General features: G+C 43.2%; 1 protein-coding gene across 1 annotated transcript in view; it reads right to left on the reverse strand.

Moving 5' to 3' along the window:
* Positions 1–24,412, reverse strand: part of FSTL5 (follistatin like 5) — a 426,493-nt gene that overhangs the window by 22,677 nt on the left and 379,404 nt on the right. The window contains exons 12-13 of the mRNA XM_066632896.1: positions 15,812–15,961; positions 3,284–3,391 (exon numbers count right to left, since the gene is read on the reverse strand). Of these exons, the coding sequence (XP_066488993.1) occupies positions 3,284–3,391; positions 15,812–15,961 (258 nt within the window). The remainder of the gene's footprint in view (positions 1–3,283; positions 3,392–15,811; positions 15,962–24,412) is intronic.

The following is a 24,412-nucleotide window of genomic DNA, read 5'->3' on the forward strand; positions in this document are numbered from 1 at the left end:
CTACTTTCACTTTCTACATGCTGTAGGGAGCCTGCAGAGCACTCTACGGGGCTCCCTGCGCCACCTGGACCCTGGCAGCAGGTAAGGGAATTTTAAAAATAGATCCCCTTCCCCTGCAGTTGCATGATTCTGGGAATCATCTTGCTACCTTTCCTCCCCTTCCCCAAAGACTTATCTAGGGAGATTTACTCCCAATAAGTTTGAGTACCAGTGATGCAATACATATGTAAATACTTAATTTATATTTTTAAGGACTTGATTCCATTTCCCTTGAGGTTTGTCTGTTTGTATGTCTGTCTGTTGTGAAAAAACAAACCAGCAGTAATAAGGTATGACTGAATTGTGTAGAAATTCTAAGAAATGAATATGTCTTACTCATCTGTAGTAGGGATGTGTAGAAACCCTGTGAAAAATTTTACAAGTCTTATCAAAACTATTTTGGCTGTCCTGAAAATTCCTCCCATGGTTGCTTGATGTGCGCTTTGTTCAAATTCATGCCAAAATTCTTTTTGCTTACTGTGAAATCTGGTACTCAACGTTTGCTTGCGTTGCAACAATTCTGCCCAGACAAAATACCCACCATATGTAAACTTATCAGATGACAAATGGAAGCTTTCTTCTCAGATAATGGAAGATAACGGCTTTGCAGGAAGGGCATTTTCACAGTACAGAAAAAAAAGGTTATATACCTTCCCCATGTGCCATCACCCACCCGTCACTGCTATTTAAATTGAAAAAAACCAAAATACAGGGACAAACTACATTTTTACTACAATTCATCATTTGTGAGACAATGGAATTCTTAGGTCTCATTCACACATGGGCAGCCCAATTCTATTATGGCCTTATAGTGGTGGATCTCTTGATCTGCCACTTCAAGTCCTAGTATGGTATCACAAAAAGCACGCTGCTGTCAGGCACTGTAGGACTGCCAGCACAAATGGCCAGAGGCCCCACATATGCAACAGTAGCGTGCAGGAGCTCCACCTGAGCAGGTTAGGTGGCAGTGGGGGGGGTGGTTCATGGGTGATTTGGGGGAAGATCAGGGTGGAGAATGGGAAGGGCAGAGGGAAGAACTCAGTTGTTAGCTGACTATTCCAGTAGCATGGGCAATCAATTACATGGACAAACCAAACATGTGAAATCCATGTACCTGTGGCAGTACTTTTTACACCTTCTGTGATCCTGGGAATTTCTGCTAACATCTTATGCAAGCAAGTAAAATGGTAAGTCTTTTATGAGTCTAGGTTTGTAACTAAATTCCATGGTTTTCACTGAATCAAGCAATTGTCACAACTGATGATCCTCCTATATTGTACTATCTATACAATGGTATACACTACAGCATGGCTTTTACAGATGCGTGTACAAGGAGAAAGTTGTTTTTGTTGTGGTTCCTAGGCCACTGCTATTGAATTATAACAGCTTATTGCAACTCATGCAATGAATAATTTGCACCAAAACAGCTGTTTTCTTTATTACTATTTTCAGCTGTTTTCTTTTTGACCAAAGTCCCTCACGAGAGCAAAACAAAAATGACCTGCTCTGCCATCCCATCCCCAATGTGTCTCTTTTCTACCCATTCCTTTAACGCTTTTGTGCAGCTCAATTACACCTCATTCAAACACAGTGACTGAGATACCTGTCCCTGTGCTTGACCTCCATCCAGCATGTATATGACATTTTGGGCCAAATCAGGACAGTACACTACAGTCTATATCACTTGTTTCATATAGAGGGCCAAAGTTAATATTCATGGTGCTGGTTGAGGGCTGGAAGTGACATCATTAAGCAGATGGTGGTCAGAAATAAGCACTTTGTTTTCACACAGAAACTCATTGCAGGAGGTGGAGTTAACACTCAGTGCAGTAGCAGGGAACCTGGGAGGACTCTGGGGGGAACGGCTAAATAGATGTGTTTTCCAGAGGACCTCAGTAATGAGGAACTCTTTGTTGCCAAGAAGAAAGAACGAAGGCTGAGAGCGTGAACTGGGACTATCTCTAGAAACGGCAGAAAAAATGTGCAAATCTTGTTTATATTTTCAAGATATGAGCAAGCCCAGTTATCAAGCTGGGAGAGCCCAGTTAAAACGAGGGCTAGATAAACTGCTTCTAGGGGCCACATATGGTCCGCAGGCCTTATGTTTGACATCCCAGGTCTATATTTAAAAATATACCCATTAAAACATCTGTTGGTTTTTTTTTTAAAGTCTATTTCATTACCCATTTAATTGTTATCATCTCTTTTGAAACAAATGCTGCCAAAATAACCAAAGCCAAATTCAGCAAATGTTATCACATGCTACCTAAACTATTTCCAAGCTATATTCAAGATGGGATGCAAAGCTTGCGCAGCTGTGTTCAGAGAAACTCTCATTTAGCTATTACACTACAAAGCTAATGCCTCATAGAGAACGAAAGTGGCTTGATGAAATGAGAAGACACTATAATCCACTGGGTTATAAACTACTTCTAAAGGAAACTACCATTCGTCCAACATAACAGACTTTACTGTCTGTAGCTATTATTGTTTATAATAAGCAACACAGACATCTGTGGTCATCTCTTCTCAACAGTGAAATCTGGGAAATATTTGGTGTAATGCAGTCTTTAGGAATTAGACATAATATTACTCATTTGTACCCATTCCTTTCTTCATCTCACAGTCAAGAGACCCTTTCCCCTATCACTGCCCATCCTGTGGTGCAGCAGGAAGTCACAGAGGCCTCCTCAAGTTAAGAGAATGTTTGTTCCCTAACCTCAGGGCTGCATTGCAGCTGCATCAGAGCTGGAAAGTTGGAAAGGATTGTGTCCTAAATCAAAGTATAGTCAGAATTAATCAAAAGTGGCTCTCCCACATAGCTCAGTGGTGCAGCACATGCTCTGCATGCAGAAGGTGCAAGGTCTAACATTTCCACATGAAGCTGGAAAAGGTGCTGTTCTGAAACCCTGGGGAGCTGCCACCAGAGTGCAGACAATTTTGAGCTAATGGTCTGACTTGGTAGAAGGCTGCTTTGTATGATCAAGTGCCAACTAAGAATGAGCTTAGCCAAAGGGTGGTCACTTTCTAAATAGTGACTCCAACATTGTATGTCTCCAACATTTGGGGCCTTTACACATCAATAAGAAAACATGTAACTGAACTTTGTTGTTGGCAGGATAGCTTTCACATGTATGATGCACGTAATGTTTGCAAACTTTGAAACAAATATGCTCCTATGTGCATCCTAGGACTATATAATGAGCCTGACTTTCACCTAAAGTACCAAGATAAGAGCACTAACCTGTAGCGTGGGAGAGTTCTTATCAAAGCTCCCCCAGCTGAGTACCCATACTTGATCATGTGATTTGTCATAGTGAAGCTTCACTGGAACTGGGTCTGTACTTACTGCCTGCAAGATATGAAGGAGGGAAGAAAGAAAGAACATAATTAGCTTCTCTTTGATTTTGTAATAGCATAAAAATTACACAAGACCTGGATGGAAATTATGCCCAAATGAAGCCTTCGTGATATTTTCAAATTAGGCCATCAATTGTTGAAGTCATCCTCTGATTAATTTGAGGCTAGAACACTTCTGCTTAAACAGTGTTCTTTGCTCATTATTTGGACAACATGACATGGATATATGTTCACTCTGCAAGCTAATTAAATTGCATGCCATTGTAGAGCTATTAAAATGTTTGAGACGTGGTGAGCCAGCCAACTGTTTACCCTCCTTCCCACACTGCATGCTTCTTGATTAACCTGGAAATCTTTCTTTTGTTAAACTGTACACTGAAGAGAAAAATGCAGAATGTACTGACCATGGACTCATCTGGAAGAGACACATTTCCTTATTAACAAGAGTTTGCTAAAACCTTCAGCCAGCAGTTACCGTTAATGCAATAAGAATTCACTATGAACAGGGAACGAAACTTATACAAGACTAGTTGTACAATGGTATAAGTCTATTATCTGCTAATGATTTCTCATTTATTCTTATTTTTAATTTACTGAAGTAAAAGGAAATTAGCAAATACCGCATTTGACCAAAAATTCCTGAATCATTATACATGCTTTCTGTAAAATGTATCTTTTGCGATGATCCACAAATGCACTCGGGGTTTCAGGGTGGTGGTAGGCAAAAGGGGTAGGTGGTAGCAAGGGTTAGGGTAGGCAAAAACATTCTTGACTCTCTGGTTTCTGTTGGCCATGGTTTTCAGAACACAGAGAAAGGCAGAGCAGTCTGGCATAAAGGTCTAGCACCTCCACACCTGGAACACGTCTGTCACTATGGAACGTACTTTACAAGGGACCTAATCCTATCCTACTTTCCAGAGCCAATGCAGCTACATTGTAGTCCTGAGGTAAGAAAACAAACATTCCCCTACCCTGAGGAGATCTCTGCGACTGCCCTCCCACCACAGGATGCAGCGCACACCCTGTCGACATGGCTGCATCAGTGCTGGACAGTTGGATAGGATTGGGTCCATAGTACCTTTGCAGTGGATATCCACTGAAGTTGTATGAAGTAACTTCTTTTTTGGATGTTGTGTTAAATGCTCAACACAGTCAACAAACTTATTCATGTGTAATAACTATCAAGACTATTTTCCTATATATGTGTGTGTGTGTGTGTGTGTGTGTGTTTAAATAGAAACCCTTCTATTCTTTGGTCTCCCCATTATGGAACTGTGAAGCACAGCTTGTTTATCAGTTTGACAAGAAGAGTACCAGCTGGCTAATTAAGTGAATCTAATCTAAAGTAATGATGTAGATCCTCAAGATAATGTGCTAATGGCTGGCTAAGACCACTGGCAATGCTTAACTATACTCTGGAGGTGTTGTGAAAAGTCTCCACTTCCTCTGAAACAAAAGCTGTATTTCTTCTTGAGCAGACAAATGTAGGCCAGTTGTTTATTCCCCATTTTCTTTTCTCTGCTCTCAGATAACACCTGCAACAGTTGTCCATGTTCAAATCAATCGTTTTGCCTTGGCAAACTGTACAGGGCAGGAAACAATAATTTAGTGCTGGGCCCATCTCAATCATAGGACAATGTAGCCCTTACAGACTCAAACTAAGCTGCTCAAAACAATAAAGGGAACACTTAAACAACACATCCGAGATCTGAATGAACGAAATATTCCTATTAAATGCTTTGTTCCTGACATAGTTGAATGTGCTGACAACAAAATCATACAACAATCATCAATGGAAATCACATTTATTAACCCATGGAGGTCTGGGTTTGGTGTCATACTCAAAATTGAAGTGGAAAAACACACTACAAGCTGATCCAACTTCGATGTAATGTCCATACAGCAAGTCAAAATGAGGCTCAGTAGTGTGTGTGGCCTCCACGTGCCTGTATGACCTCCCTACAATGCCTGGGCATGCTCCTGATGAGGTGGCAGATAGTCTCCTGAGGGATCGCCTCCCAGACCTGGACTAAAGCATCTGCCAACTCCTGGACAGTCTGTGGTGCAACGTGGCGCTGGTGGATGGAGCGAGACATGATGTCCCAGATGTGCTCAATTGGATTCAGGTCTGGGGAACGGGCGGGCCAGTCCATAGCATCAATGCCTTCATCTTGCAGGAACTGCTGACACACTCCAGCCACATGAGGTCTAGCATTGTCCTGCATTAGGAGGAATCCAGGGCCAACCGCGCCAGCATATGGTCTCACAAGGGGTCTGAGGATCTCATCTCGGTACCTAATGGCAGTCAGGCTACCTCTGGCGAGCACATGGAGGGCTGTGCGGCCCCCAAAGAAATGCCACCCCACACCATTACTGACCCACTGCCAAATCGGTCATGCTGGAGGATGTTGCAGGCAGCAGAATGTTCTCCCTGGCGTCTCCAGACTCTGTCACGTCTGTCACATGTGCTCAATGTGAACCTGCTTTCATCTGTGAAGAGCACAGGGCGCCAGTGGCGAGGTTGCCAATCTTGGTGTTCTCTGGCAAATGCCAAACATCCTGCACGGTGTCAGGCTGTCAGCACAACCCCCACCTGTGGACTTCGGGCCCTCATACCACCCTCATGGAGTCTGTTTCTAACCATTTGAGCAGACACATGCACATTTGTGGCCTGCTGGAGGTCATTTTGCAGGGCTCTGGCAGTGCTCCTCCTGTTCCTCCTGGCACAAAGGCGGAGGTAGCGGTCCTGATGCTGGGTTGTTGCCCTCCTACGGCCTCCTCCACGTCTCCTGGTGTACTGGCCTGTCTCCTGGTAGCGCCTCCATGCTCTGGACACCACACTGACAGACACAGCAAACCTTCTTGCCACAGCTCGCATTGATGTGCCATCCTGGATGAACTGCACTACCTGAGCCACTTGTGTGGGTTGCAGACTCCGCCTCATGCTACCATTAGAGTGACAGCACCGCCAGCATTCAAAGGTCACCCAAACATCAGCCAGAAAGCATAGGGACTGCAAAGTGGTCTGTGGTCACCACCTGCAGAACCACTCCTTTATTAGGGGTGTCTTGTTACTTGCCTATGATTTCCACCTGTTGTCTACTACATTTGTGCAACAGCATGTGAACTTGATTGTCAATTGGTGTGGCTTCCTAGGTGGACAGTTTGATTTCATAGAAGTGTGATTGACTTGGAGTGACATTGTGTTGTTTGAGTGTTCCCTTTATTGTTTTGAGCAGTGTATATTGTGTGGTCAGAATCACAGAAAATGAGTCACTTTCACTTCCAGTTCAAGTACAATGTTTACATTGATCAGTGACTGAGGCCAGATTATTGCACTGCATTTGTATTGCAGCTTCTTCAGAAATGATGAATTGGATGGATCTTAACTGTCTGGGATGTCCTGTATATGAAAAGGGTCCTTTGTGAGATGGAAAGTCATATGTGGGGGTGCTTTATTTATTTTATTTACCTAAGAAATTTATATCCCACCTTTCCCATGCCAGAGCAAATGCCCAAGGTGGCTTACAAAACTTTATAATAAATAAAACATTACAAGTAAAAAACATCAAACAAGGCATTAAAACATTGGATTTTTAACATTGAAAACGTAAATCAAAACAGAGCAAAATCTAACCAATATCAGTGGGCCAATGGGGAACAAATTAGTCCAGGGAAGCTATCAAGTCATGTTTGTATTTCACAGGCCCAGAGAGCAAATATCCACTCAGCAACTAAATGCCAAATGAAACAGGTGTGTTTTGAGCCCTTGTTGAAAGGTGATGAGGAAGGAAGAAGTTCTCAGTTCCCATGGAAGGAAGTTCCATAGTTGTGGTGCCAATACAGAGAAGGCTGCCATCCCTCTTACTTGGGACAGAGGCAGCTTTTGTAGAACAGCCCCCTCAGGTGACCTAAGAGGACATGATGGTGGTTGCACTGACATTCTAAAAAAATGCTTCACACACAAAGCTCCCAACTTGGCAAAAGTAATATAAGAAACAGGTTATAGTAACTTTCTCAACCATTTTTAATGTGTCAGTTTCACATGGTTTGATGTTTTTGTCAACAAATCCTCATGTGGAAAAACTTACTTCATCAGAAATGTCTGGTGTTTAGACTGTCACTAACGTGTTAACTTCTAATTTTTTTTTCTAATTTTTTTTCCCCCAAAAAAGACCAAAATATGAACTTTTTGAGAACTGTACAGATTAGAAATTATTTTATATGCTAAAAGCAATCTAGCGAAAATATATCAACCCAGCATTATTTTCTCTTCTCTCAGCAGGTCAGTATGAGAGATCCACAAGTCTTTTAAATTTGTTCATGTACACATTGAAATGTATCACAAATTTATGGGACCTCATGTACCATTTCTTTGGTTCTCCTTTCCTATCTCTATCTCTGAATCATAATAGGAACATAAGAAGAGCCCTATTGGATCAGGCCAAAGGTCCAGCTAGTCCAGCTTCCTGTATCTCACAGTGGCCCACAAGATACTTCAGGTAGCACACAAGACAACCAAGAGGTTGCATATGTTCATCATGGCTTGTAACCTGAAATGGTCTTTTCTTCCATAAATCTGTCCAATCCCCTTTTAAAGACATCTATCATAAAAATACCCTATAAAAATGAGGGAGTTGTGTGGCTTCATGTAAAACCCATGGGTTTGCTTCTTACAAACTGGTTTTGTATACATGTGGCTGATTTTCAGGAAGGTTTTTAGAGTGATCAAAAGCCAGCTTTTGTGAATGTATTTTGCACTATTCAAGAAGTATCCATCTGGGGCATTGTTTTTCATAGATGTTTGTGGGGGTGGGGGAAGAGTGTTGGACTGGTATTTCCAAAATTATTTTTAGGTTCATCATTTACGCACATCAGCCTACAGCAACAGCCTTTTAAAAAAGGATTTTAATTCACATTAGCAATGTGCTTACAGAATTACAGTATTTTCTTTCTGCAATGAAACCCAGGTGTTTATGCACTTCAGTACACAGCCAGGGAACTTTGTGAGAGTCAATTCATATGCAGTAGCACATAGACACGCTTACAAGCAATAGCGTGAATCAAAAAAGAGTGCAGCTTTCCACTTCCAAGTAGATCAGAATTCAGCTAAAGCAGCATAGGTTCAGAACCAGTGCTGTGAAAGGCACAATTGTGAAAGAGTGAATGAAGGTGTCGGATTTGCAGAATCATTTTTGCACCCTTTGAAATGGTAGTTTTCATACTGAAAATGATGAAAACTTGGCACAGTTTTCCCTAAGAACATAAGAACATAAGAACAGCCCCACTGGATCAGGCCATAGGCCCATCTAGTCCAGCTTCCTGTATCTCACAGCGGCCCACCAAATGCCCCAGGGAGCACACCAGATAACAAGAGACCTCATCCTGGTGCTCTCCCCTACATCTGGCATTCTGACTTAACCCATTCCTAAAATCAGGAGGTTGCGCATACACATCATGGCTTGTACCCCATAATGGATTTTTCCTCCAGAAACACGTCCAATCCCCTTTTAAAGGCGTCTAGGCTAGACGCCAGCACCACATCCTGTGGCAAGGAGTTCCACAGACCGACCACGCGCTGAGTAAAGAAATATTTTCTTTTGTCTGTCCTAACCCGCCCAACACTCAATTTTAGTGGATGTCCCCTGGTTCTGGTATTATGTGAGAGTGTAAAGAGCATCTCCCTATCCACTCTGTCCATCCCCTGCATAATTTTGTATGTCTCAATCATGTCCCCCCTCAAGCGTCTCTTTTCTAGGCTGAAGAGGCCCAAACGCCGTAGCCTTTCCTCATAAGGAAGGTGCCCCAGTCCCATAATCATCTTAGTCGCTCTCTTTTGCACCTTTTCCATTTCCACTATGTCTTTTTTGAGATGCGGCGACCAGAACTGGACACAATACTCCAGGTGTGGCCTTACCATAGATTTGTACAACGGCATTATAATACTAACCGTTTTGTTCTCAATACCCTTCCTAATGATCCCAAGCATAGAATTGGCCTTCTTCACTGCCACCGCACATTGGGTCGACACTTTCATCGACCTGTCCACCACCACCCCAAGATCTCTCTCCTGATCTGTCACAGACAGCTCAGAACCCATCAGCCTATATCTAAAGTTTTGATTTTTTGCCCCAATGTGCATGACTTTACACTTACTGACATTGAAGCGCATCTGCCATTTTGCTGCCCATTCTGCCAGTCTGGAGAGATCCTTCTGGAGCTCCTCACAATCACTTCTGGTCTTTACCACTCGGAAAAGTTTGGTGTCGTCTGCAAACTTAGCCACTTCACTGCTCAACCCTGTCTCCAGGTCATTTATGAAGAGGTTGAAAAGCACCGGTCCCAGGACAGATCCTTGGGGCACACCGCTTTTCACCTCTCTCCATTGTGAAAATTGCCCATTGACACCCACTCTCTGCTTCCTGGCCTCCAACCAGTTCTCAATCCACAAGAGGACCTGTCCTCTAATTCCCTGACTGTGGAGTTTTTTCAGTAGCCTTTGGTGAGGGACCGTGTCAAACGCCTTCTGAAAGTCCAGATATATAATGTCCACGGGTTCTCCCGCATCCACATGCCTGTTGACCTTTTCAAAGAATTCTATAAGGTTTGTGAGGCAAGACTTACCCTTACAGAAGCCATGCTGACTCTCCCTCAGCAAGGCCTGTTCGTCTATGTGTTTTGAGATCCTATCTTTGATGAGGCATTCCACCATCTTACCCGGTACGGATGTTAGGCTGACCGGCCTATAGTTTCCCGGGTCCCCCCTCTTTCCCTTTTTAAAAATAGGCGTGACATTTGCTATCCTCCAATCTTCTGGCACCGTGGCCGTTTTGAGGGACAAGTTGCATACCTTAGTCAAGAGATCTGCAACTTCATTCTTCAATTCCTTAATAACCCTTGGGTGTATGCCATCAGGGCCCGGTGACTTATTGATCTTTAATTTATCAATCAGGTCTGAAACATCTTCTCTTTTAACCTCTATCTGACTTAACTCCTCGGTTAGGAGGGGCCGTTCGGGTAGCGGTATCTGCCCGAGGTCTTCTGCCGTGAAGACAGATGCAAAGAACTCATTTAATTTCTCTGCCATCTCTAAGTCTCCTTTTATCTCCCCTTTCCCTCCCTCACCATCCAGAGGGCCAACCACTTCTCTGGCGGGTTTCCTGGAGGGTTGCTTGATTTTTCAGCCCAGAGTGCCTTCTGCCAACATTTTACTTCTGGTCAAGGGGGGTCCTATGATGCTGCTATCTTAAATTGTCCTGCAACCCACTTTCAGAAGGAACACAACATGGTGCTAAATGCAGTTTGAATCTGCTTTGTAAGCTTAATGCAAAAGAAAGCCAACATTTATGTGATGCTTGGAATACATGCACCCCACCTTAGACAAAGGGGTTGTAACAACTGGTCATTCATATGGAAAGATTAGAGTCCATGAAATATACCTCCCATCTGTAAGCTTTATACAGATTTTCCATTTTGACATTCCTTATACAGGTGGAATAATATCCACAGGTGGAATCAATACCCACTGATTTGGTATCCACTGATTGACTCACCACTGATACTGAAGTCCACTTTTAAATGCGTTGTAACAAGGAAAAAAGTACCACAATCCAATTTCTTACCTTTGTGCTGTTAAAATATTCTCATTTCATTCCACTAGATTCCATTATCCACCTCATCTAGTGGCTAAATGTGGTATAGCATTTATACCAGTGCATTCTGGGGCGACAATGGAGAAGCAAGTAACCTGGAAGTGGGTCTTTAAAGCTATTTTTCCACTGATTCGGTATCTACTAATTTTTTGTTTACTCCACTGGGGGTTCCAGAAAGGAACCCTCAATGGATAACGAGGCATGATCAATGTATTCTAGTAGTACTTCTTGGCTTAAAAAACCAAACAAAACCAAAAACTATTGTCTTTATTGTGTCTAAAACAAATAGAATAGGGTCTTTACAGAGTGACAGGCCAAATTTGGTTTTTAGATCTGTTAATCCAGTTTCCAGAAAGCAAAAAGCAGGTTCCTCCCCCCAAAACAAAAGGTGTTCTTTTGGTTCCCATGCAGAGCTAGTCTACATATGACATGACCTGAAGCCATCAAGCAGAGTTCAGGGGGGTGGCTAAATGAGGAGGGAAGAGAGGCTCCAAATCCCACAGTTTCCCTTCACCCCATCCATCCTACCAACCGTAGATTGGGCTTGTTACCACAGCTAGCATAGTCCTGACTATCCTCGATGTAAATTTCAATTATTTTCTTTTATAAGTGAGAGGCGCAAGCTATTTATTTAAACTATTTCTGCCCAAGATTGCCTCTACACAACAGGGACCAAATGTACTTATGGCTTGGACAGAAACAGGTTAAAGTAATACCAGCACAGCTGATTTATTCATATATATTATTCAAGAGAAAATGATATGACTGAACATTTGCTGAAGTTAAAACAAGTGATGCCTCCTAAAAGACAATGAAATCGCTTAAAATGTGACATTAAACCTGTAGTTTCTATGCATGCAATTATAGTTTGACAAGTTCACTTCCCATGGCCCTGTGTGGAGTTGTTTACTACACCAGGCATGCAATTTTAGGGGGAGTAAACACAGCAAAAAAAATTTCACCTTCTGAATAATGCACATATTTGACTTCTTGTACTTTCCTATGCTAAGACATCTTATTGATGTGGAAAGCCAAAATAAATACTTTCCTCCAACTGGAGTGGCTGAGAATCTAAATGCCATGAATTCAAAGAATAGTTATTTAAAGATTTATATCTAAATGCAAGGAAAACTCCTGGGGCTTGCAAAAAAGAACCCAGCAGCATATTATTACATGATGAGGAGAACGGGATTGTTTCTATGATATTACAAGGAATGCAGAGGCACCTTTCATTCAAAGTGCCAAAGCACTTCATATTAGCTCTGCTTCAATGCTGAAATTTCTTTCTGTAAAATGGCAGAAACAGATTGATTTTTTTTTTTTCATGACTAGCAACTTTCTGTAGAAACTTCTACAATACATTTTGTCTCTTCACCTAAAAATCCTAAAAATCTTCCCAGGTTTTTTTTTTAAAAAAAATAAGGTTTTAAACTTCACACTACTTAAGTGGGCAGGAGGTCTGGTCTAGAGGGTTGAGCCTCCATTTGCCTGAAGATAACATCCGAAGGTCGCCAGTTCGAGGCCACCGGCACCGTGCGACCTTGAAGCAGCTGACAAGCTGAGCCGAGTTATTCCATCTGCTCTGAGCGTGGGAGGATGGAGGCCAGAATGTGCGACCAGATCAAGAAAGAAACATCTGAATGTTGTGGTTTCTTGAAAGATAGAAACCTTCTTTCAAATTGTAAAAATCCCTATGGGGATTTAATTTGCCTGCCTATGTAAACCGCCTTGAATAAAGACTAAGGAGAAATCTGAGGACCAAGAAAGGCGGTATAGAAATACCTGTATTATTATTATTATTATTATTATTATTATTATTATTATTATTATTATTATTATTATTATTATTATTAAGTTACTTAAATATTAAGTCCATCAGTTAAGATTCCCCCTCATTTCAGAGGGATGTTATGAGGAACAGTGAAACAGAAATGATGGTGGTGGGGCCATGGCTAGTCTGCCCATGAGGTGACCTAAGGTAGCCACCTCTTGAGGCAGGAGGTGGTACCTGCCTGCCCCTCACTTCTGTCACATACCCGTTCCCTTCCAGGAAAGTAGTGTGGCTCCCTTGCTTCCCTTCTTAGGTCTACTGTCTATGTGCACACAAGGTCTTGCCCCATAGTCCTTTTCTGTCTGTAAGATTCCACTTTTTCTCAAAGAGGTTCGCTTGGCATGGTTATCCTGCCATCACAGCCCCTGCAATGCAACACTTTTGCAAAAAATGGATCCGTATCTTTGAAGCAGTCTCACCAAGGACCCACAAAGTCCCTGCTATCTTTCATTGTCTCGTGTGCAGTAAAATTGATGACATTCATAGTGTTTGTGGCTTTCTTCCTCTCTGTGAAGATATGTTTGTATCCATTACTGTTTCCCAACTGACTTATACAGCTGTGCCTTTGATCGCTACACAGGATCCCTTCACACAGTTGTGTGTCCCCTATATGTGCATGTTACGTGTGTTTAAGAAAAACTCTGCTAGTAACATCCTTGAGTAGTATCCCAATAAATGTTCCTGCTTTTGGGAGCAGTAGTGTTGCGGGGGCAGCCAGTGCCCAGGACCGCCTGATGTGATGATGCTGACACATCACCCCTCCGTCGTCACATCACTCCCTCCCCCCCCTGCATTGCTATGTCACCCCGTCCTCGCAAAATGGCACCGATTTGAAGCCAAATGGAGCCAGGGGTGAGCAGGAAGGCCCTTCGGTGCTCTGCTCACTGCTCCTAGCACTCAGGTGATGAGCACTGTGCGCACACACACCCCTATGGAGAACCCAGAAAACCTCAAGCGCGTCATGGGAGCGGCCCACCCCAGCCCATGCTACGCTGCTGTTTGGGAGCTCTCTCCACAAACAGAATCTGCTTCCATGAATGAAAAGAGCTTTCTGCTCGCACAAAGCGTTCTTGTGCAGGTGGAAGGCATCCTTGTGCAAGATAAAAGCTTCTTTCATTCATGGAGAAAGTTCCTGACAATGGAAATGCTAGTCAGGATGCGACTCATCTCTTAATCTAGCCAACCTCAGCGCTTTTGTGGTGAGGATAAAGTGCGACAGAATTCAAACATGACCAATAAAACAGCATTTGTTACTAATCATTAGTAGGTTACATTCAGCTACATGCAAGCAGCAGAATTAGGGAGGCTCATCGCCTCCCAGATCTATAGTTCACAAAGCAGAGAATCTTTATGTCAAATTGTATTGAATGCTATGATGACAAAGTTCTAGGATTGCTTTATAACACATTAAAGTTCTTGTACGAGTATGTGTGTGTGTGGGGGGGGGGGTTTCAACCTGTCATATTAAAACTTATTTAAAACCCCACTGCATACTGGTGTACACATTGGTGTATGTGATGTTATAAAGGCGTTTTCGAGCACTGGGAATATGGGGAAGGTTTAAAATTTTAATAGCAGCCGTGCCTGACACTTTCTATCAGTTTCAAATTTAGTTTCTTTTTATGAAGATGACAGCAGAATTTTTAGCAACTATATAACGTCTATTCATGAACTGGAAGCACAGCTGCTTGAGGAAAAGTTACATGTATATTTTAGAAAGTGCAAATTTCTTGTTCAAAATGAATCTTGAGATGCTTCTTTGTGTTATGAAACACAGCGCCAACGTGTACCTGTTCTCCAGAGAGAATTCTGACAATTCTGTCTGAATGACTGTGATTGGTTGACCTTTTCATACAGATGAAAAAGTCTGCTGGTGGTCAGCGTTCACAGTTTCCCCTTCCTTTGGAGTAACAAGTTCTTTCTCCAGAGGAAACTGCTTTGCTCTGGAAGGGCAATTGTAGATGCCACCGATTTGAATTTCATACATTCTGAAGCTAGTTAGTTGCCTGTAGGAACTTTTAGTTCTTCATTTGTTTGGCCTTCACTGAGGATATTTTTCATCTACTCCAGACTGTTCTAAAGGTATGGCACTGTTAGCCAGGTTGGTCACAAATGGCAGGTATAGTGCAAGTCAGAGAGTAGGGGCAGGGTGGAGTGACAGCTTCTACTGTTTGACACATGGATGTTCCACAAAATTGGCCCAATTGTCCTGAAACCCATACAGCTCCAAATGGAGCATTCCCAGGGCCAGGGTTGTGCATGCATGGAAGAGCAGCTGTTTGTGTAGGCACAATTGTGATGCAACGGTGTGGGGGAAGATGCGGTGACACAAGGGTATTATCATGTCACCCAGCCCCCCATCCCTCAGCTACAGAGTAGGAGTACCAGAAGTAAGCAAGAAATATGGGAGAACCAGACCCAATCTCAAAGAGACCGCCTGGTTCAGGGTAGTTGGTTAGGAACTTCTCAAGCTTGAATGTCAAAGTTGACCTCACAGGTTTTCTGGCTAGGGGGAGGTGTACAATTCTGCTTCTACAACTCCTGCCAAAGGTTGTCATAGAGAAGCTGAGACTGTTAGCAGATTATTTCCACTTAAGTCAGTGTGGGAATGCTCAAAAGAGGAAGAAACAGTTACGTGCTGTGTCTTCTAAGGTTGGAGTCCACACTCAACAGGGAAAGAGTGTTTGAGGACAGAGTTTGAAATATCTTGTTGATTGGCATTAATTGAAATAAATGTGGCCCAGTTGTAATATAAACCTGGTCATGTGTGCATTATCGCAGGGCACATGGGCAACTACCTTGTACTCTAGGTAAAGATATGTCTCTTAAACCATTGCATATGTTTATATTAGGTGACAAGTGCTTCTTTGTTCATCTATTTTTCCTCCGTGTACTGGAAAAGTGTGTCATATCTAGTAAAAATGCTTACCTGCACGACCTTTTGGGACTGTACATCCACAATCAGCACTCTGTCTAAGAAAGGCTGAGTTACATATATGAACTTGTCTTTGACATTAACAGCGGATGCCCAGACACATCGCTGGACTTCATCTCCATCCACTTTAGGACAAACTTCATCCTGCAATTCAAAAGAAAGAAAAAAATATACAAATTACTTTAGAAAACAATCATTTTGAAAGATGTTCATAAAGGTTACAAGTTCACAGCTCCAAGAAAAAGGCAAAAAAAAACAAACCTGAACAATTTCTGAAACTGATCGTGCCAATTCCAAAACACTGAGTCCAGCTTCATCCAAGAGCATTTTTTTTAATTGTTTCTGGAACTACTAACAAATACACAACCTTACATGAAGGCAAATACATATATTGGTGGTTCAACCAGTTAAGCATGATGCTGTATATTCTTTCCATAGCCCTTCTGAGGCAAAGAGGCAAAGAAGGAAGGCCCATAGCCAGGGAGACAGACCAGGGACAGACTGCACTCGCTCCCGGTGTGGAAGGGATTGTCACTCCCGAATCGGCCTTTTCAGCCACACTAGATGCTGTGCCAGAACCACCGTTCAGAGCACGATACCATAGTCTCTCGAGACTGAAGGTTGCCAACTACTACTACTCCTCATTACTTCAAAGCCCTTCTCACATATGCAGCACTTTACCTCGACTAACTACTTACAGCATGTAAAAGGTATTAACCACAATTTATGGCCCAATCCTATTAGTCAGTTGCACCAGTGGAACTCAGTTTCCACTGTGGTAAATGGCCAAGTGTGAGGAAGCCACCAGCTGAAGCAACCAGCAGCTCCTAGCATGTGCCCACCTGGGCCACACCAGAGTAGGTATGGCAGCAGAGGGGTTGGTCACAGACAGGGAGGGGGTTTGGGAAGGTTGTCAGTGGAGAGGAGGGGGGCAGGGAGAGGTCCGACCTCGGCAGCAAAAATGCACAACAGACAGTAGCATAGCTAAGGCATCTGGTACCCAGGGGAACAAAAGTTTTAAAACCCCCTCCCCCATACATTGGTTAAATCAAATTTAATACCCCCTGGGTTGTTAAAACCCACCCCCCAGTGCCCGGGAGGTGGTCTGAAGTGTGAGGAGGCCTCAGACTACCTCCTGGATGCTGGGGTGGTGGTGTGGTGGTTCAACACTGCAAAACTGCCAGAGAAGTGGCACCCCTCACATAACCTGGAGGCCTAGGACCCAGGGCCCTGTCCTCCCCCTTTATGTATGCTGGTGATACCGGATCCTATCCCTGACTTTACCAATTTCCACTAAACCAATTGTGCACCAAACTTTCTACCATCTCAAAGAAGCCTGGGCCAGCCTTCTTTGAAGTATTCAAACTTGAAACTTACATTATAAAAACAATTTGGCTCAGAAATGTGTGTTACATGCCAAAATGTATCCTTAACTCATTACTAGGGACAGCTCGTCACAAGATTTTAGAGTGCATCTGATGCGTATGCCTGACCTACTATCTTCCATTTTACACATCATAGCGGGCTGCTGTAGCAATGGTTCTAGGATGTCAGAGGATGATGACTGCAAGTGAGGAATAAGCAGCAGGCACTGATAAGCTCTTAAGCAAATACTTTGCTTCCCTGCACAGGAGCTTCTTGGATATTAAGAAGAGGAATTAAAACAAAACAAAGCCAGGCGGAGGAAATGTATACTAGCATATTCTTAACAGACATGAGATATGGTTTATTTTAGCATGTTATGGTGTTAGTGTTTGATGGTTTTGCTTCAGTACCCACTGTAGACACAGCCTGTCTCTCCACATGTCAAAGTGAAACAGAAATCAATTTCTAGTGCCTGTTAAAATGTGCCCCTTCATAAAGTAGATTAACAGTCATTGCTTGTTGCTGTGTATGTGTTAATCTCAAAGAAACACAAAGGCTTTAGAAATCAGCCAACATCACTGTACTTTGGTATATTTTCTATAAAAGAAATTCCCCCTAAAATGACCAATGTTTGCAAAAAAAGAAGTCACTTATCAACGCTGAAGTCAGAAGTTAGAACCCCAATAATCCTGAATATAAACCAATGCTTGGAAGGAATGGAAAGAACCAAACATATTGCAGTAATGCAATGAAGGCTTGGCAGGAATTGATAGCTACCAGGAGATAACCTGTTGAATTATACTTGTGAGTAGAAACTGTTCTTTGTGTAGGTTCTTGCTTCGAGCAAATGCTAAAGCAGATCAGCAGCTCAATCCTATCCCTCCCCCATCAATGCAGTGGCACCAAAAGGTGACCACTGCATCCTGCAGGAGGGGCAGTCATAAGGTCTCCTTTGGGTAAGGGAACAAATATTCCCTTTCATGGGGATAAGCCTTCACAGCATGGTGCAGGTCTACATGGGCATGTGCTGCAGGATCAGGTCTGGGAAGGGAGTTAAGATTCAGTGGCCACTGCCGCTGCCATACCTACATGCTTCCCAGATCCAATTCGCCCCCATCACCACCCCATTGCCTCCCTGCCCCACCTCCCCTGCCCACCTACCTTCATTGGACAAAGGAAACTACAAAGCCCATGTGCTCCCCAGGAAACTGCACTCATTCATGTGCACAAGGGCTTCATTTTCAATTAAGAGTTATGCCTGCAACAGAATTCTCTACTCTTTAGCACAGTGTTTCTCAAACTGTAGGTTGGGACCCACCAGGTGGGCTGCGAGTCAATTTCAGGTGGGTCCCCATTCATTTCAATGTGTATTTTATTTTTAATATATCAGATTTGATGCTACCATAGTTAATGTGACTAAGGGCGCGATCCAGACCCGTATTTGGGCAGGAGCAAGTCCCTTGCGCCGGCCCAGGAGGGTTGCAAACATGCTGTATGGTACATTTGCCCCTCCTTGAGAGAAAGCTGGGCCGGTGCGCCGAGAAGTGCCAGCCTGAGGAGGCTGATGTAAGCCTCTGTGCCGGCTTCCTCACAGATGCTTGCATCAGCCCGGCAGACAGATTGTCATTCTAAAAGATCCCGGTGTAAAAAGGTTTGAGAACTACCACTCTAGCAAGTTCTCCCCAAAACTAGTTACTGTCTCCCATTTTTCAGCATTGTAAAGGACAACTTGTTAAAGAACCTGTACATATTTCTTTATTTCTACTGCTTCTGATTTAGTGTTGCTATTATCTGTGGTTTCCTTTACAGATACTTGCAAGGTTCTTGCAAATGACTTTCAGAGCACATAAAAACAAAGGGAGAACTCAATAGGAGCTCTAAATTTGCAGCAGAGGACCCTTTGATTGAGTCAGTCCACTTAGAATCCCTTATGAATCCATGGGGAAAAGTCTATGAAAGCCTTGAGCATTACAGCCTCATGTTCTTCACTCCATTATCCATCGTCTTGCCTTGCTGTTGTGGATTGTTAACCCACTGGTTTTGCATGGTGTTGCAACCCACTGCTGTTGTTCCCCCGCTCTAACTGCTTCCCCCAGAGGCCCACATTGCATGAAAATTAGCCACCAAATTTGTCTCAAGTGCGTTAGTTGGCTGGTTCCACATTTGAAATCAATCCTTTCTGCACCTCTCACACACAGTTCCATTTTCCTTTCCCCAATTACACAGTGGTACATAAGAACAGCCCCACTGGATCAGGCCATAGGCCCATCTAGTCCAGCTTCCTGTATCTCACAGCGGCCCACCAAATGCCCCAGGGAGCACACCAGATAACAAGAGACCTGCATCCTGGTGCCCTCCCTTGCATCTGACATAGCCCATTTCTAAAATCAGATGGTTGCACATACACCTATGGCTTGTAACACGTAATGGATTTTTCCTCCAGAAACTTGTCCAGTCCCCTTTTAAAGGCATCCAGGCCAGATGCCATCACCACACCCTGTGGCAAGGAGTTCCACAGACCAACCACACGCTGAGTAAAGAAATATTTTCTTTTGTCTGTCCTAACCCGCCCAACACTCAATTTTAGTGGATGTCCCCTGGTTCTGGTGTTATGTGAGAGTGTAAAGAGCATCTCTCTATCCACTTTATCCTTTCCATGCATAATTTTGTATGTCTCAATCATGTCCCCCCTCAGGCGTCTCTTTTCTAGGCTGAAGAGGCCCAAATGCCGTAGCCTTTCCTCATAAGGAAGGTGCCCCAGCCCCGTAATCATCTTAGTCGCTCTCTTTTGCACCTTTTCCATTTCCACTCTATCCTTTTTGAGATGCGGCAACCAGAACTGGACACAATACTCCAAGTGTGCCTTACCATAGATTTGTACAACGGCATTATAATATTAGCCGTTTTGTTCTCAATACCTTTCCTAATGATCCCAAGCATAGAATTGGCCTTCACTGCCACCGCACATTGGGTCGACACTTTCATCGACCTGTCCACCACCACCCCAAGATCTCTCTTCTGATCTGTCACAGACAGCTCAGAACCCATTAGCCTATATGTGAAGTTTTGATTTTATGCCCCAATGTGCATGACTTTACACTTACTTACACTGAAACGCATCTGCCATTTTGCTGCCCATTCTGCCAGTTTGAAGAGATCCTTCTGGAGCTCCTCAAAATCATTGGCCACTACACTGAATTGCTGTGTACAATTTTCCCCCCCTGTGTGTTTGGCATGTCCCATATGCTTTAAAAGAGATGCTTGTAACAAAGCATCACAAGACCTTGACTACTTCTCTGGCTCAATGAATATCCATGTTGGAGAAGAATTCCCAGCTTTACCAACTATTATAGCCTTAGCAAAAGCAGGCCAAGCTGGCCAAGTTGAGGAGAGCCCTTACAGAGTTGTCTTGCTGTTGGGGATCATATTCACTGAATAAGCTCTAATTGTAAACAGCCAGTCCCTGGCTGCAAAAGCAGTTAACCTAGCCAAGCCTAAGAAACCCCTCACAGTCATCTTGGATGGAATACTGCCTGCCTTCCACCGTTTGAGCTTGCCAGCTCTCCCAGCTCCATCTGCAAAAGACAGACACCCTGCATGGTTCAGGAGAGTCCCAGTGGGAATTCCCATTGTTATACTGCATTCACTGCCTGATTCCTGGCTATGCAAAGCTGTTGAAATGCAGCCAGCACAGCACAACACTGGGAAGCCCTGTTGATGAAGGGGCAACCAACACCACCATTGCTTCCTCCTTCATCAAGATGGGTTTATGTCTTGAACAGGGAAGGCAAAAACTCTTATCTTGTGTTTTTGCAAATACATAACAAACCCGCAAACCAGGGTAAGGACAGAATAATGGTAGGGAGCTGCTTGGGATAGGATGTGCCAATCACAGTTTTGCTTATGGCAATTTGAGCAGCAGCATTCAGACCCTCCAGCACCCCTGCTTCTAATGATCACCCCATCGCTAAACCAAATGCATGCATCTGTGGAATATTATCAAACAGTGTTTGTTTTCTGAATCAGAAAGTCAACAACCCGGATTTAAGGGTCACTACCGCATGCTGAAGGCATCTTCCACTTATGGAAGAACCATTTTACACCTCACGCATGCGCACTCGCATGTTCTTCCACTTGCACAGAACTGATATAATTTGTTGAATGAGTGGAAGCATGAAGACTGCTATTGTTATTACCAGCTAGCTACAGCCAACTATCACTGCACTGCCTGAACTATAGCGCAAGCCCTTGTGCAAGCATTTGTGGAGCAATGCAAGTGGTTATTTTAGTTTTGCTCATGGTTCATTGGATCCAACCCAGTGCTTTCTATTAAGGCATACTAAGCACAGAGCAGAAGATTCCAAACAGACACAGTCATAAGCAGAGGTTAAACACTGCTTCCTTTTCTGTTCTGCTGAGTTAGAATTTAAATGACAGGTTTCCCTACTAAACTATTTTACGTTTTTTAAAAAGCGCAGCAAGGACACTTGGGCTAGAAATTCCTTTCCAAATGACCAACAGAAAGGAGGAGGAGCTTCGCAGCACCACTGTGTTCATAAGGGGAAAAACTCCTTACCATTCAGTGTGGGACATTGCTGTTGTAACCAAAATACTGAGCTAGCCACCAAGTTGAATCACACAGCTAAATCACTGAGCTGTATCACAGCTGAATCACAATGCTGAACTATCTGAGAGAAAGATTGCTCAAGAAGTGTCCTATGCAATGAAACTTCATCTCAGGGCAGAGCAGTGTTACTTGTTCTTCAATCCTGCCCTATGTTCTAGCAAGGGGATGGGTTACTGGAAGGGAGTATCCCCAATTTCTCAAGGTCTTGCAGAGAGTGAGGCCCTGGCAAGACAAATGACCAGACAGGTTGTCATTGGGCATCTTGGGGTTTCTAGGTCAGGGATCTACAAGAGCACCACATTTAACAGGAAAACAACATGTGGAAGGATGTGGGCTCTATGCAGTATGGAGGCAGTGAAAGGGTTAATGTTCCATGGTACTCGCATCTGAAGAGTGTTTGTCATGGTGGAACAGCTTGTCTCTAATGTACTGTGTAGTAGTAGGTACTTAGCTCAAAAACAGCTTGAAACCTGTGCTCAAGAGCCAGTCTATGCATCAGAAACATACACATTATAATAATGCATAATTCAAGATTCTGGGAACACACTTTCTTTCTCCATGGAGGGACTTCTATTGAGGAGTTGTTCTTTCTCCCCTTCTGACAACAACACAGCATAGTTGCCTAAAGGCATGTTGTATTCAAAGGAATGAGCAGGGGGAAAGTATTTTTCACTTGCTATGTGCTTCTTGTGATGGAGCCACAGCATATTTACAGCCACTATGGAGGAGAATACTTTTAAAAAGCCTAACCACTAAAGCTGCATAACAGAAGAAACAGAAAAAAGAGAAGAATAAATGGCAGCTTATTTGCATGGCTGTTTTTCCCCTGAAAAATAACTTTGGAACTTAAATCTTGTGTTCATCATCTACTGCACCTGCACCTAGGTTTCATGTCGCTTGCAGACATCAGTTGAGTACCCTAAGGTGGGAAAACTGATCATCTGAATGTCCCAAAGTTGACCTACATGAAACAGGGCTGGCCTAAGACCTCCTAAGGTAGCATGCTAAATGCTGCTCTCCCCTTCCTGATGATGTGCGAGCCCCTATTCTTTCCATGTGCCATTGCTCCAACCCAGTGTCTTCTTCCCCTCCACATTTCCTCTTCCTCTCTGTCTGATTCTTCTTTTTCCATTTCAGGGAGTGGAAGACAAAGGAGGGGTAGCAGAGGCAAAAAGCAGAGAGATAGGAGGGCCCCTCCCCCAACAATCAGCTGCATTTCAGTTGGCCCTGAAATGAACACTCTTGTCAGTAGTTACAAGCAGAGCTCATGTAGAACAGTGAGAGAAAATTACGTTTTTGCAGTAACAACAGCAAGTCCTCACTTAAAGTTGTCGACAGATTCTTGGAAGCTGCAACTTTACAAGACACAACTTACAGTATAACACAAAACCAATTTTACCGAAGGTGAATTAAGGGCCCAATCCTATCCAACTTTTCAGCACTGATGCAGCTGCACCAAAGGGGCATGCACTACACCTTGCTGTGGGAGGTCAGTCACGGAGGCCTCCTCCAGGCAAGGGGACATTTGTTCCCTTAATCCCTGGGCTGCACTGCAGCTGCATTGGATAGGAAAGTTGAATAGGATCGGGTCCTAATATATATAAACAAGAGTTCCGTTCCTACAGCATATTTCTGGTCACAGAAACATTACCAATCGTCTAAATAAAGACCCAAAACAGTTCTAATATTAAACACTGAAATAAATGTGAACTTTCTGGGCTGGAGAAAACTCATGCAGCCATGAGGAGAACATGCAAACTCCGCACAAACAGTAACCTGGCTGGGAATCAGCTTTCCCCCATCAACTTTAAAACTAAACAACTTACAACAAGATGATTTTAAGTGAGAATTTAAGTTTGGACACTTTGTACCAATACCTGCTAAAAAGTAATATTATTTATCCTGTACTGCTCCCCCACTGGTCATGTTGGCTGCGCGTGGGCCCACACTGATGGATGTGGGTTTTCAGCCTGTCCCCAACCTCACTCACCTCTCACCATCCCAATTTAGACATTGTGTTTTCCCAATTGTTACTCACAGAAGCCACATTTTAATACAACTACATTTAAACGGAGTTGACTGTTAGTAATGTTTTGGAATTCTGGAAAATTGCATAGTATAAGTTACTCAGGAGGGCATAAGAAGTGCCTAGTTGTAACCCTTCATTCATTTGATTGAAAACAGGGGTCTTCTCAATATGAGATCTTAGCCATAGATTTTTAATCACTGCCAGAAATTGATCTATGAGCTGGAGACAAAATTAGCCAATCTGATCTATGAGGTTCTGATTTTTTTTACTGAAGAGATGTGCCTTGTCTAGAATACATTTTCTTCAGCATAAGATCAGCCTGTAAAGACAGCATTGAAAATTAAATTCCAAGAAGTTTTAATTCAAAATTATATGGCAGCCATTAACAAATTTAGGGTTGCTCTCTGATCTTTTATGTTTAAGAACTAATATAAGCAAGAGGAATATTTAATTAAATAACCGCACATTCCTATTCATGTCTACTCAGATGTAGGTCCCATTGTGTTTTATCAGAGTACTCCCAGGTATGTGTGTAAAGGATTGCAAATGCTGACAAATTCTCTTTAAGGAGAGG

The sequence above is a fragment of the Tiliqua scincoides genome, chromosome 6, assembly GCF_035046505.1.
Source record: "Tiliqua scincoides isolate rTilSci1 chromosome 6, rTilSci1.hap2, whole genome shotgun sequence".
NCBI lineage: Eukaryota > Metazoa > Chordata > Lepidosauria > Squamata > Scincidae > Tiliqua > Tiliqua scincoides.